The sequence below is a fragment of the Sapajus apella genome, unplaced genomic scaffold (assembly GCF_009761245.1).
Source record: "Sapajus apella isolate SASKATOON/1434 unplaced genomic scaffold, GSC_monkey_1.0 scaffold13, whole genome shotgun sequence".
NCBI classification, from domain to species: domain Eukaryota; kingdom Metazoa; phylum Chordata; class Mammalia; order Primates; family Cebidae; genus Sapajus; species Sapajus apella.
This window is the reverse complement of record NW_022436953.1, coordinates 21318007-21330353: the sequence shown is the minus strand read 5'-3', so window position 1 is coordinate 21330353 and position 12347 is coordinate 21318007. Positions and strand designations below refer to the sequence as shown.

At 35.3% G+C, this 12347-nt stretch overlaps 1 protein-coding gene across 3 annotated transcripts in view; it reads left to right on the top strand.

Annotated features, from left to right (window-relative positions):
- The first annotated feature begins 519 nt into the window (after positions 1-519).
- The window catches only part of RAB11FIP2 (RAB11 family interacting protein 2), a 42561-nt gene continuing 30733 nt past the window's right edge, over positions 520-12347 (top strand). The window contains exons 1-4 of one of the 3 annotated variants that reach the window (XM_032281781.1): positions 546-898; positions 6146-6588; positions 7268-7736; positions 8868-10699. In XM_032281781.1, the coding sequence (XP_032137672.1) occupies positions 546-898; positions 6146-6588; positions 7268-7736; positions 8868-8898 (1296 nt within the window). In that variant the 3' untranslated portion in view covers positions 8899-10699. Of the gene's footprint in view, positions 899-6145; positions 6589-7267; positions 7737-8867; positions 10700-12347 lie in introns of those variants that run through there. The other 2 variants (XM_032281779.1, XM_032281780.1) reach the window with 2 other exon arrangements.

The following is a 12347-nucleotide window of genomic DNA, read 5'->3' as shown; positions in this document are numbered from 1 at the left end:
GGGAGGAGGAGGAGGGAGAGGTTTGCTAGAGGGAGCGAGGCCGAGTGAGCCGCCGGCGGTTCGTATTACCGGGGTCGGGAGGAGGAGCAGGGCCGGGCCAGCGGACGAACGCGGTGCGGGCGGAAGGCGCTGAGGCGTCTGAGGCTGCCCGGCCGCAAGGAGGCAGGCGGGAGGCCAGGGGAGCATAATTGGGGCGGTGGGCTCCCTCCACCCCCTCAGCCCTCCGCACGGGCCCCGGTGGCCAGGCCTCACGTGCCCGCAGGCCTGGGGAGGTGGAAACGCCAGGAGCGGGGGTTCGCGCGGAGGCCTTCACGGCGCGGCCAGGTGATGGTGGGTCCCTGTGTTTCTCCTGAAGAAACGGGACCCCCGGAGCGGCCGTGCCCCTGGGCTGCCCCCGCGAGGTGTTTTGACATCGGCCTTAGGGAAGTCGGGGAGCCCTGAGCCTGCCTGTCTCCGTTAAGTGCCCTTAGGATGCAGTGATTAAGGAATTAGGCTCTCCCTCCGGGAGGGGCACTGCCTGTGCGTGTGCAGAGAAACAGGACAGGATGATGCTGTCCGAGCAAGCCCAAAAGTGGTTTCCAACCCACGTGCAGGTCACAGTGCTCCAAGCCAAAGATCTAAAGCCAAAAGGCAAAAGTGGCACCAATGACACATACACTATAATTCAGCTGGGCAAGGAAAAGTACTCCACCTCTGTAGCTGAGAAAACCCTTGAGCCAGTCTGGAAGGAGGAGGCCTCTTTTGAGCTACCTGGATTGCTAATGCAGGGGAATCCAGAGAAATACATTCTTTTCCTTATAGTCATGCACAGGTCCCTGGTGGGTCTGGATAAATTTTTAGGGCAGGTGGCAATCAATCTCAATGACATCTTTGAGGACAAACAAAGAAGGAAAACAGAGTAAGTTATGTAATTTATTTTAAATTTGGGGGAGTTTATGTCTTATTTATGGGTTTTCTGTTCCTGGAAATTATCCGTATACTTCGGGCGTTGGTTTTCGGACTGAAATATGACCCAGTTTTAAGCACCATATTTGCATGAATCTGAAGTAAAAATAGCATTCGTGGTGAAATATTTTTAAAATGGAATCATTAATAATCAGCTATTTCTGTTAGAGGTAAACATCTGTCAAATTGAGTATTCTGCGGTGGATTTTAAGTAAATTAACATTGTTTCATTATAAGAGGACTGGGAGACAGTATTGACAAACTAGAACTTCGTATAAATTGTTAATGGATTTTAAACTTTACAATTATCAATGAAATGGAAGATCAGAAATTAAATTTGCCAATGAAATGTTTATGTGTTGCACTTTGTAGCTGTCAAAAGATAAATTATCAGATTTAGAACTCAGTATTTCAACATTATAAACATAGCCTTTATTTTAGCTCAGCCATTTTCAGGGTCAGTACGCCTTGATGGAAGTCCATACCTGTTAGAAAAAAAAAAAGTTTTAAAAGTAGGTACCCACATCCTCAACTTCAAATGCACTAACATTTTCCTTTGAATTTGTGATTAGATCAGAGCTATTGTATTACCTCAGAATTGGTTTTGCAAAACTATTGTGTTTAGACCATATTAAATGCTATAGGATGGGAGACAATGATAAAGTCTTGTGATAAAATGATTCGATGACATCTTCAATGGCCTCTTCAGTATAACTTCTGAGCTTGAGTTAGATATATTTTAATGTAAAAAATCATAATATAAATTAAGACTAGGATATTGTGTCTTAAATTGAAAAAAATATATATGCTTTTAGAGATAGGTATAGTCACCCCCTCCTTAAACTTAAAAGAACACATTAATATTAATGAAATTAATGGGAGAAAAATACTGGTTGAACTTCTTAGGACTTTCCATTTCCAAAATAGTGTTGGTGTTTCTTTCAGTCATAAATGAATTTATTTGCTCTTTTAAAAACTGTCTTATAATGATATTTTTCTTCAAGGTTGTGTTAATTCCTGACATTTTTTAAAATAGCTATTTCTTGTTCTTTTCTTTACATTTCCGCTCTTAGGCTTCTCTTGATTGTAGTTTTTTTGTTTCATTTTAAATCAAGTCATTACCTAAGATTTAATATATGTAGAATAAAAGTGTAGAGAGATCTCTACACTTTCCTCTGGGAATGCAAGAGGAAAAAGGATAATATTTAAACTAATTGAGATTAAAATATTTTAGAAGGAGAAAGTTTTTTAAGAAGTGTAAAGTTGAATATATATCAGTGATTTGAATAGTAAAATTATTTGATACCTAAAGAGTGGCATTCAGTTTCCTCCGAGGGATTCTTTATCAAATTGAAAGTGAAAAATGGATCATTACCAAATAATCTGTTTCAAGTTGCCAATTTTGGGTGACAGTAAATATTTAAAGTGTTTTGAATGTAAACCATTAAATATATTGCAACTTCAAATTTCTCACTTGATTTATAGTACTTTAATATTAATGGATCATGTATTTCAGACCTCTGAAACATAACTTTTCAGAGGGAAAATCGGCCCAAATGTGAACCCACAGAGCCTGAGGATGAAATAATCTTTTGCAGTTTCTTCTAGTTTTACTCCTAGTTATGGGCAATATCACAGTTACAATACATTTGATGTGAGCAATACTCTAATATTACGGTCTTCTCCTTACAGAAATTCTCTACTGGCTATTATACAAAATTGGTTAGAACTTTAGGGGGAAAATACTTTTAAATGTTATCAACAGGGTTGGTGATGTTATTGCATTCAAAGTGACTTTCATACGTTATTAAGCCCTTAACATTTTCTTTGTGGATAAATGGGGACCATGTAGTTGGTGAGGTATCTTTATTGGTAATATTTCTAGTTTTTTAATATATTTAATAGCTTCCTTTTCTAGCACAGCTGTACATGTGGCCCAGTAAGAGACAGACTTGAGCCCCCGGTATATTGCAAGAAAGAGATTTAATATTCTGCACATTGCTAAACCGTGTCAGCATATTCCCCAGTGCTTTTTAGAAAACTGTTTTGATTGATGAGGACTACCAGCTGACTTAGAAGTCCTATGAAACTGCTGGGTGTGACACTTTTTACTTTTTGACACTGAAGACATGTATTTACAGCTTGTCTTCCAGTTGTGTCATGATAGATAAAGAAGTATGACAGCTAAAATTATTACTTATTTTCTTACCTTGAAAATGAATCGATCTCTCTTTCTCTCTCTCTCTGTCTCTCAAGGAATAGGGAAAAAGGGCCTGACCCAGAACTCTTTGAGTGGGCCTGGGAAGAGAACTTCTCTGTCTCCTCCTTTAAAGGATGTCTGGGTTGGTTCTGGCATGAGATTTAAAGAAATAATACAATGTTTAATAATAGAATGTTAGCATCATTGTTGCTGTTATGTAATATCCATTGATTTTTTTTTTACAATAGAAGTAGGTGATATTGATTTTTTCTTTTAATGCTCATGAAAAGTAATAACAAACAGAGTCTCTAGAGTTGTATATGACTCAAACATATGCAGATTTTAGGACGTGTGTGTGTGTGTGTCTCTGCGGTGCACCTGTGTCCTGGCCTCTGGCACCCTTACTGCCAATTTTGTCCCATTTCTGACCACACAGCACCAATTGCTTGGGAATAGTTCCCACATGTGTGCTGGTTTTTGAACATGGACCTGTGCCCACTAAAAATTGAACGGAGGCCATATATAGTTTAAATCTAGCACTCCAGAGGTGAAAAAAAGTCAGCTAATCCAGTAAGCTTCAAATGCTGCGTCTTCATTTTATCTTTCTGAAGACTGGAAAAAAACAAATGCTGTCTCCGAAAGGATTCTTGAAGATCTCATTAAGATGTCCCTATTACATCATTTTCAAAACAAAGCAACTAACTTATTTTTCATTCCTACATTTTCGATGAGTATATTTGTAAATGTTCTTTGCAGTTTTTCTTGGAGGGTGGGGAATGGACATGATAGTGTGTTTTCAGTTTGTAGTCAAACACTGATTTGCTTTATTCAAGTTTACCCTGGTCTTTACAGTTCCCTACTAAAAAACAAAACAATGTAGAAAAAATACACAAAGTTGTAGCTTACTTGTAAGAATGCAGTTCTAGAAGTAAAAATTGAGTAAACATTTGATGCAAGGCAGACTGCCTTCCAGGAGCTTATAGTTTAGCAATACAAAATTTGCATTGTCTTTCTCTTTAGCTCTCATGTCTCCTAATTACATACAGTGTCCTGCAATATGTGCCAGCCATGTGGTTCATCAAAAAAGAAAGAACTATTTTCCTGCGGATGTTATTCATCAACTTTAGGTTTTTTTCCTTATTGACTTTAATCTGACATTGGGAAGTTACATATCATTCCTTGTGCCTCAATTTCTTCATCTATGAAATAAAGATGTTAAAGTAAATGATTTATTGGTCTTATTTCCAAAATTCTATGAATTTTGACTACCCTTACCCCCTTCTATTTTGGGGGTGATTGATTTTTTTTTGACTCATATTTGCTTTGATTTATTATATACATGCTCATTTTTGCTTGCATGTTTTTTGGTACATTTCTTGCAAAGTATATTCACCTATGTTCTATAAAGCCTGGGATACTACAGAGTATTTCTGAGATACTATTTATCAGATGTGTTTCTCTCCTTATTGAAAATGGGACTGTTTTCCAAAACTTTGAGTTAACTGAATATATAATCTGCTTCATTTTCAGGCTTTTGAATGCTCAATTGTATGTTATTTAAGGTTGTCTGTTTCTCAGAGTTTATTGCTGTCATTTCTTATTTCTAGCCCCTGTTTCTTCAGATTTTACCATTTGCCTCACATAAGGGATTTTCTCTTTAAGTTCTGAGGCTAACGCTATTATAAAATATTGATATTCTAAAAAAATTGCTACTTTTGATGCAACTATATCTGAATTGCTTGAATTGCTCCAATTTAGTTAATCAAGAAAATATTTTTCTTGTTACTTGCTAAGATGTAGCTGGTATTTATATCAAGTGCCAATTCTCTGTTCTTCCTGGAAGACCTGTGAACCAGTATTTCAACTTGATATACAGTAAATGTAATCTTCTCCTAGCATATCCGGTTGGTAACAATGAAAGAACGAATGCAAAATTAGATCAGAGTTCCTTTGTAGCTAAGAAAATTCGTTACACTCGATTAGAGCTATATTTAAATAATAACCTGTCTGCAGGAATGGATATTATGCCTCATTGCTAAGTTACATGAAAACATTATAGAAACTCTCAGGCTTGATTTTGTAGTTTTTTGGCTGTTTTCCTACAGAATGACCACTTGTGACATGGACAACTGGAGAATTTCACATGTATTAAAACACTATAAAACCAAAATATTGCTTCTTGTAAATCATTTAAATATAGGTAGTGCAATACATTGAAGTGACTAAAACATAAGAGTTGGCTTCATTTACAAAATAATTGTTGTTTGTTATTGTCACAGTAGCAGTAGTAAAATGAAGCAAATAAATTCAAACAGGAAGCATTTTAGCTTTTTTTTATTTTGAAGATGTCACAAGATTTATTTTTTGTCACTTGCATTTTACTTATTTTGCATATTCAGGAAAAGACTTTGATCCATTTTATATCAATCTAAGTCACATCATATGCTGTTTTAATGATTAGCAAGCTGTATGTAGTGATCTCCAATGTTAACAAAATTCTTTTGCTACTTTTACATAAGTAATATTTTGGGATGGAGCCAGGTATTTATTATTGTATTAAAATGTCATCAGTATTCATTTTATATTGCTCAAAACAATTTGTATTGATGAGTTCTTTAAAAGTCTCTGCCTTGGTGTCTTTTAATGTCACAAAATGTCCTTAGACCATGAGCAACACTTAATCCCATATGGAAAACTTCTATCATTGATACAAATTTTTGATGTTGAGTGATTTTCAAATCACAAAAGAAAAGATTATCTAAAAACATTTTCAAACTTGCTAAAGACCTATTCCTGCAGTATATTTTACATCACAGAAACAGTGATCATTAAACTAAACAATGAGTAAACCCTGAAATGCTGTGGCTGACAGATTCTTGTTAAGGGCTTTGATTGCCTTTATATATAGCTACCTTGCCTAAAAAGCTATTTGTATGTAACAGAACTCAGTATCCTCTTTTCATTATGTGTTACAATCCATTTTTTTTTCTTCTGTTTAAGGTGGTTTAGATTAGAATCCAAACAAGGAAAACGAATCAAAAACAGGGGTGAGATAAAGGTCAATATTCAATTTATGAGGAACAATATGACTGCAAGTATGTTTGACTTATCAATAAAGGACAAAACCAGATCTCCTTTTGCAAAGTTAAAAGATAAGATGAAAGGCAGAAAAAATGATGGAACATTTTCTGATACATCTTCTGCAATCATTCCAAGTACTCACATGCCCGACGCCAATACTGAATTTTCAGCTGGTGAAATACAGATGAAATCCAAACCAAAAAAGCCTTTTCTTTTGGGTCCTCAGCGACTCTCATCAGCGCATTCAATGTCTGATTTATCTGGGTCCCACATGTCTTCTGAGAAACTGAAGGCTGGCACCATAGGTCAAACACATCTTCTCAGACACCAGTTAGATTCCTTTGGAGCAGTTCCAGAAAGTGGTGAGTGCCACATTCTTGTGTCCTCATTGGTCTGAACTACACTTTTAGTTTTTAAAGTTTAATTTCTAAATTTAGAAAATAAAAATAGCAGTTGCTTTATAGTATTTTCTAAATTTAGTCACTCATCAAATATTGAGTACCTACTATACCTTAAATTGGTAAGTTCCTTGAAGGCAGAGCTTGTCTGCGTTTGTATTTATATTATTAGATGATAATAAAATGAGTTCCAATCTCCTTTCATGGCCTGGCTGCCTTTTTTACTGCTGTTTCTGCTATCTCAAAACCCTCAGCATAAATGAATGTTCCATTCATCATAAAGTCCCTAGAAGAAAACTTTTACGTTCAGAAGTAAGTTAAATTTAATGCTAATGAAAGAGTCTTTGAGAATTTTTAGCGTTATCATGCAAAGCAGAACCTCTAGTTTTGACATCATAGATTATATGATTGTGAGCTGAATAAATTACTAATGGTCTAGCAATATGCTAATTGTTATTAGCCTAGATACTTCAGACTGCTATACCTTAGCATTTTAAGATTGTTTTCCTTGATTTTTTGAAGGTTAATAAGTTTAAGTAGCTAATTGCTCTCCTTCTAAAAACAGCAGAATACACACAGAATGTGTCAAGTAGTGTGATGTCATGTGTCACTGATTATGTACTAACTACAAAATTGTTTGTAGGAAGTCTCAAATCTCCACACAGAAGAACATTAAGCTTTGATACTTCTAAAATGAACCAACCTGACAGCATTGTGGATGAAGGTGAATTGTGTTTCAGAGGACAAAATGACCCATTTACAAATGTGACTGCTTCATTACCCCAAAAATTTGCAACACTGCCAAGGAAGAAAAATCCATTTGAAGAAAGCAGTGAAACATGGGACAGCAGCATGAGTTTATTTTCAAAACCAATTGAAATAAGAAAAGAAAATAAAAGAGAGAAAAGGGAGAAAGTTAGCCTGTTTGAAAGAGTTACTGGAAAAAAAGATAGCAGAAGATCTGATAAACTTAACAATGGGGGATCTGATAGCCCTTGTGACTTGAAATCACCTAATGCATTTAGTGAAAATCGCCAGGACTATTTTGATTATGAGTCAACAAATCCATTTACAGCAAAATTCAGGGCTTCCAATATAATGCCATCTTCAAGGTAAGCTTAATATGGGGGAAGTTCTACTATTTGGGAAAATCTTGTACTTGAAAGTATCAGATATTTCTTTTAAATACTAGAATATTTTCAAGTTGTTTTATTTTACTTGAAGAATATTTTTATTCCTATAATTAAATTATAGAGCCAAGCAAAGTTGCATATATATTTGGAGCTGAACTTTTTTATCATAAGAAGATAAAAGACTCTTATTCTCTGTCCTGGTCTACGTTCCACTTATGTGAGCCAGAAACTCACCGAAACTTAGAAAACAACATGGCTTGTGCTGAAACCTGGAGTGAGTGAATTGCCAGTGGCTGTTAATTCAAGCCAGAAATTTAGGTGATATGTTTCTAGGAATTTGTTCTTGAGTTATCTGGAAAGGACCAGCAACAGCCCATGGGCTACTCTTAAAGTACCAGCTTCAGTATTAATGGTTTTCCTAATAGATGTTAATTATCCTTAATAAATGGCTATTTAGAAGTAGTTTTTATTTGAGAATGTTTGTTATTGGAATTCAGTGGCCCTCATGGGTTCTGTAGGTACACCTAAGGGATCTAATGATGATTTCTAGTCAGAAATAATCACTCACAAGAAAGATTGGATTTTCAAACTTTGAGTTTTCAGTTATATATATAATGGTGCTTTTCTTATTACTTAGTATATCTAAATTTATATCTAGATATCTAAATTTATATCTATATATATCTATATAAATTTACACAGATATAAAGTTAGATATGCTAAGCAATAAATTTAAATATGGTTATGGATTTTACAGAAGTAAATGATGAAATAGCTGATTAAGGAAACTTCAAGCAAAGCAAAGGATAAATTTATTGCCATCTTAAATATAGTTGCTCCCCCTGTATTTGCAAGTTCTGCATTTTTTGATTTGATCAACCATGGGTTGAAAATATTTAAAAAATAAATAAGAAATAACAATATAGGAATTAAAAAATACAGATTTAAAAAACAGTACAGTGTAACAACAATTTACATAGCTTTATATTGTGTTAAGTGTTCTAAGTAACCTAGAGATGATTTAAAATACATGGGAGCTTGTGTATATGTGCAAATACTGTACCATTTTATATAGAGGACTTGAGTATCCCTGGGTTTTGGTATCCTTGGAGTCCTGGAACCAGTCTCTCTCAGATACTGAGAGACGACTGTGATTATCTTGGAAGAGCATGCTAGAGTGTTTGCCATGTAATAGAAGATTTTCTTCAAGACAATGATGTAGAATGTACAGACCTGAATGGGAATGCTAGCTTAGAAGTGCTGTGACCTCCATAAACCTCAGCATCTCCATCTTTGACAAGGAAAATAATCCCATTTGATAGGATTCAGTGAGGATAAATGATATTATATATAAAGTACATAATACAAAGGCAGGCCCCAAATAGAGAACCCATAAATAGTGACTTCAATTATGTTTGATGTATTGTCATGTTATATTTTACTAAAAACTGGGGCTTTGTTTTGTTCCACTAGAAACAGCAAATCCAGTGTTAACTGTCAATCATGCTTTTAGGCTGTGCCATCCCACCTCTCTTATATATCTTACAGGATATTTTAAAAACTTGCATTTAAAATTTTCAAAGTGAATTGTACTTTTTTTGTTTTCTTTTACCTATAAATGGATATTTGCCATGGTTTAAGAGAGTATTCAGTTCTGTTTATAGACCATGCTCTGGAAAAATAACCTTTTTATTGTATGCTATCAATATTTTATTGAAGACTTCATAGGTTTGATATGCCATTCAAAAATATTTTGATATTTTATATAGCGTACTTCCCATATTACATTAAATCTTAAATTATATGGGTAAGTAGAAATATATTTGTTTCTTTCCCCCTTTACCAAACTTTTTTTTGCAGAAGATTGTTGGAAACAACTGTCTGAGATAACTTGGAGATTGGGCAGTTTAGCTATTTTAGAGTCAAAGAAAAGCAAGAAAATGGAAAATGGTAGGAAAATAATGTTTTTACATTATGGGTGCATATGGGAAAAAAAAAGCTTATTGAGTATTCTCAAATCTTTAATTCCTCTGTACTTGAGCTGTTTACATGGACTGTTACGGGTTTTAAAAGTGAGTGTGGCATTTTGACAGATCTAGGCTTTGTTTTCAGTTACTTTATTATTAATGGCTGTTTCTATCAAAATTAGAGATGTTTTATGATGTATAAAACGATTGCAAGTATGAAAAAAAGTTGTTTTTTGTTTTATGACTTTCTCTTCTTCATATTTATGGAATGCCAGACACGAGGAAACATTTGTGGATTCCTAGGAAGTTATTCTTTTTGCATCACAAACCATCCGTGTGGTAAATGTGAAACATTTGCAGTAAAGGCATAATTCTAGTTAATCTTATAAAAAAGAAGAATTGAATATAAATAGACCCAGAAAGAGAGTGCAGTTCACACTTTTGGCAAGCAGCTTTATCTTGAGTGGAATTCGGGAGGATATTGCCAAGGTAGCATTGTCTTTACATAATGATATATTCCTATTTTTCCTGCCAGTATCAACCCTCAGTTATCTGGGACATTGTAAATTTCTCACATTAACAGCCTAACTGCATGCACTTTTGGAGCTACGGACTCACATCAGTAGGACACGTGCTGTGAATTTTTTTCAGGAGGACTAAATAGACCTATTTATAGTTTCCTGGCCTCTTGTGTCCAGTGTTTGTGAGAATGCTGAGCAAATTTAAGGGTAAAATATATAGCTCTGGAACTGCATTTCCTTCTTGGTGAGTGAACTGGCTCACTTGTGACTGCAGGTACCTAGGAAGCATATTGTTACCCTCTGGTTGAATAATGTATATGATTAAAACTGGAGAATTTTCTTTATGCCAAAAATTTTAAGATATACTAAGGTACACTTTTTTAAAAAAAAAAAGTTAGACTTTATTTCTTAGTGTAAGTAAAGTCCACCTGAAGAAAGCACTTTGGAAACCACAGAAAATACCACATTTTGATTCTGTCCTTGGAATAGGTCCCATCGTTTTATATAAAACTGATAGAGGAAATTAGGCATTTTCTCGGGTTACTTCAGCAAAGAACAGGGCTCTTTGAAACACTTTTTCCCAAAGTTACTAATTTGTAGTCTCTTAATGCCCGTGTTTCTTTGGAGCCTTTCCTGTTCTCATAGGGAGACATAGTTGTTCACTGTGCTGCAGCATTTGCTTACGTAAGTCTTACGTGGGCATGACATTGTTCACTAACAGCTTAGTCTCACTTTTCATACCCACTACCATGAAGAGTTTGATGGCAGGATCTGCATTTCATTCCTCTTTTTGCCCTGAGTCTCCAGTGTGATGCTTGGTAGGTAGTGTATTAGATATTTTGAATAAATGCACACAGTATAGCAGACCCGTTTCCTAAAATGCTACTCTTGTTCAGTTAGCCTCCTACTTCCAGACCTGCTTGCGTGGGCTGTGAAGGTCTTTCTGATAGACTGAAAACATATCCATAAAGGCAGATGTATGCAGTTCTGTGTATAACTGAACATTGTTAAAAATCTAAGTTTTAAAGGATTACTAAAATGTAATATTCAATCTAAATAGTACATTCCTGGAGTCTATTAAGAACTGTCTATAAGGATAGGTTGTCAGCTGTAATAACGCCAGGTATCATGGCTTATCATAGTAAAAGTGTATTGTTCGCTCTTGTCACAAAGCTGTTCACTGAGAGGGTGATAGGAAAAGTGAGTGCTTTGCTCTGTGCATTCACCGGGCTTTGCACAGTCTCAGGAACCAGGCTTCTTCCTTCATGTGGTGCTACCATTTAACACATGGCCTCCAAGATCAGTGCAGCAGGGGAAGAGAGAGAGGATCAAAGGAGGGTCATTTCTGTGTGGCATGCCAAGCACGGTATGTGTTACTTCTACATATGTCCCATTGGCTAGAGCTCACCCATGTTCCAACCTCACTTTAACTTGTGAAGAACTGTGACTTAGCTGTTTACCAAGAAGGAAGCTGAATTGGGTTTAGTGAGCTTACAATATTGTGTGTGCCATTGATGCCAAATCAGCTTGCTACTAAGAAGTCGGGATGCTGTCCAATGCTGGCATGCTGTAAAACTCCTACGACACATACAGTATACAGTAAGTAGAGTTGCAGTTCTTGTAATCTTCAAGAGAATATTTTCTCAGTTTATTATTGGTACTAAGTTGTATTTTAAAATTGCTACTAGTCTTGCTTTTTAATTTTAAGTCACGGGTTGTTTAGCATCATCAGTATCAACTAATTTTTTTTATCATTTATCAAATAAATTGTCAACTAATTTATCCTATGGTTTATCCCATAATTTGCAAAGTAATCCTTTTTTTAATCAGCAGTATATCATTTGCTAAAAACAAATGTGCCCAGATATTTGTTATACCATTTTTAATAATTTGTTCACAACAAATTATCTTTTAATAAATTATATATAATATAACAAATAATAAATTATAAATAATGCTACCACTAAGCTATTTTTTAACTTAAAAGTGGAAATGATGGGTGTCTTCATCAAGCCAAATTTGTTGATTCTCCCTCTTTTCTTCTTTTCTTTTCTTTTCTTTTCTTTCCTTCCTTCCTTCCTTCCTTCCTTCCTTCCTTCTTT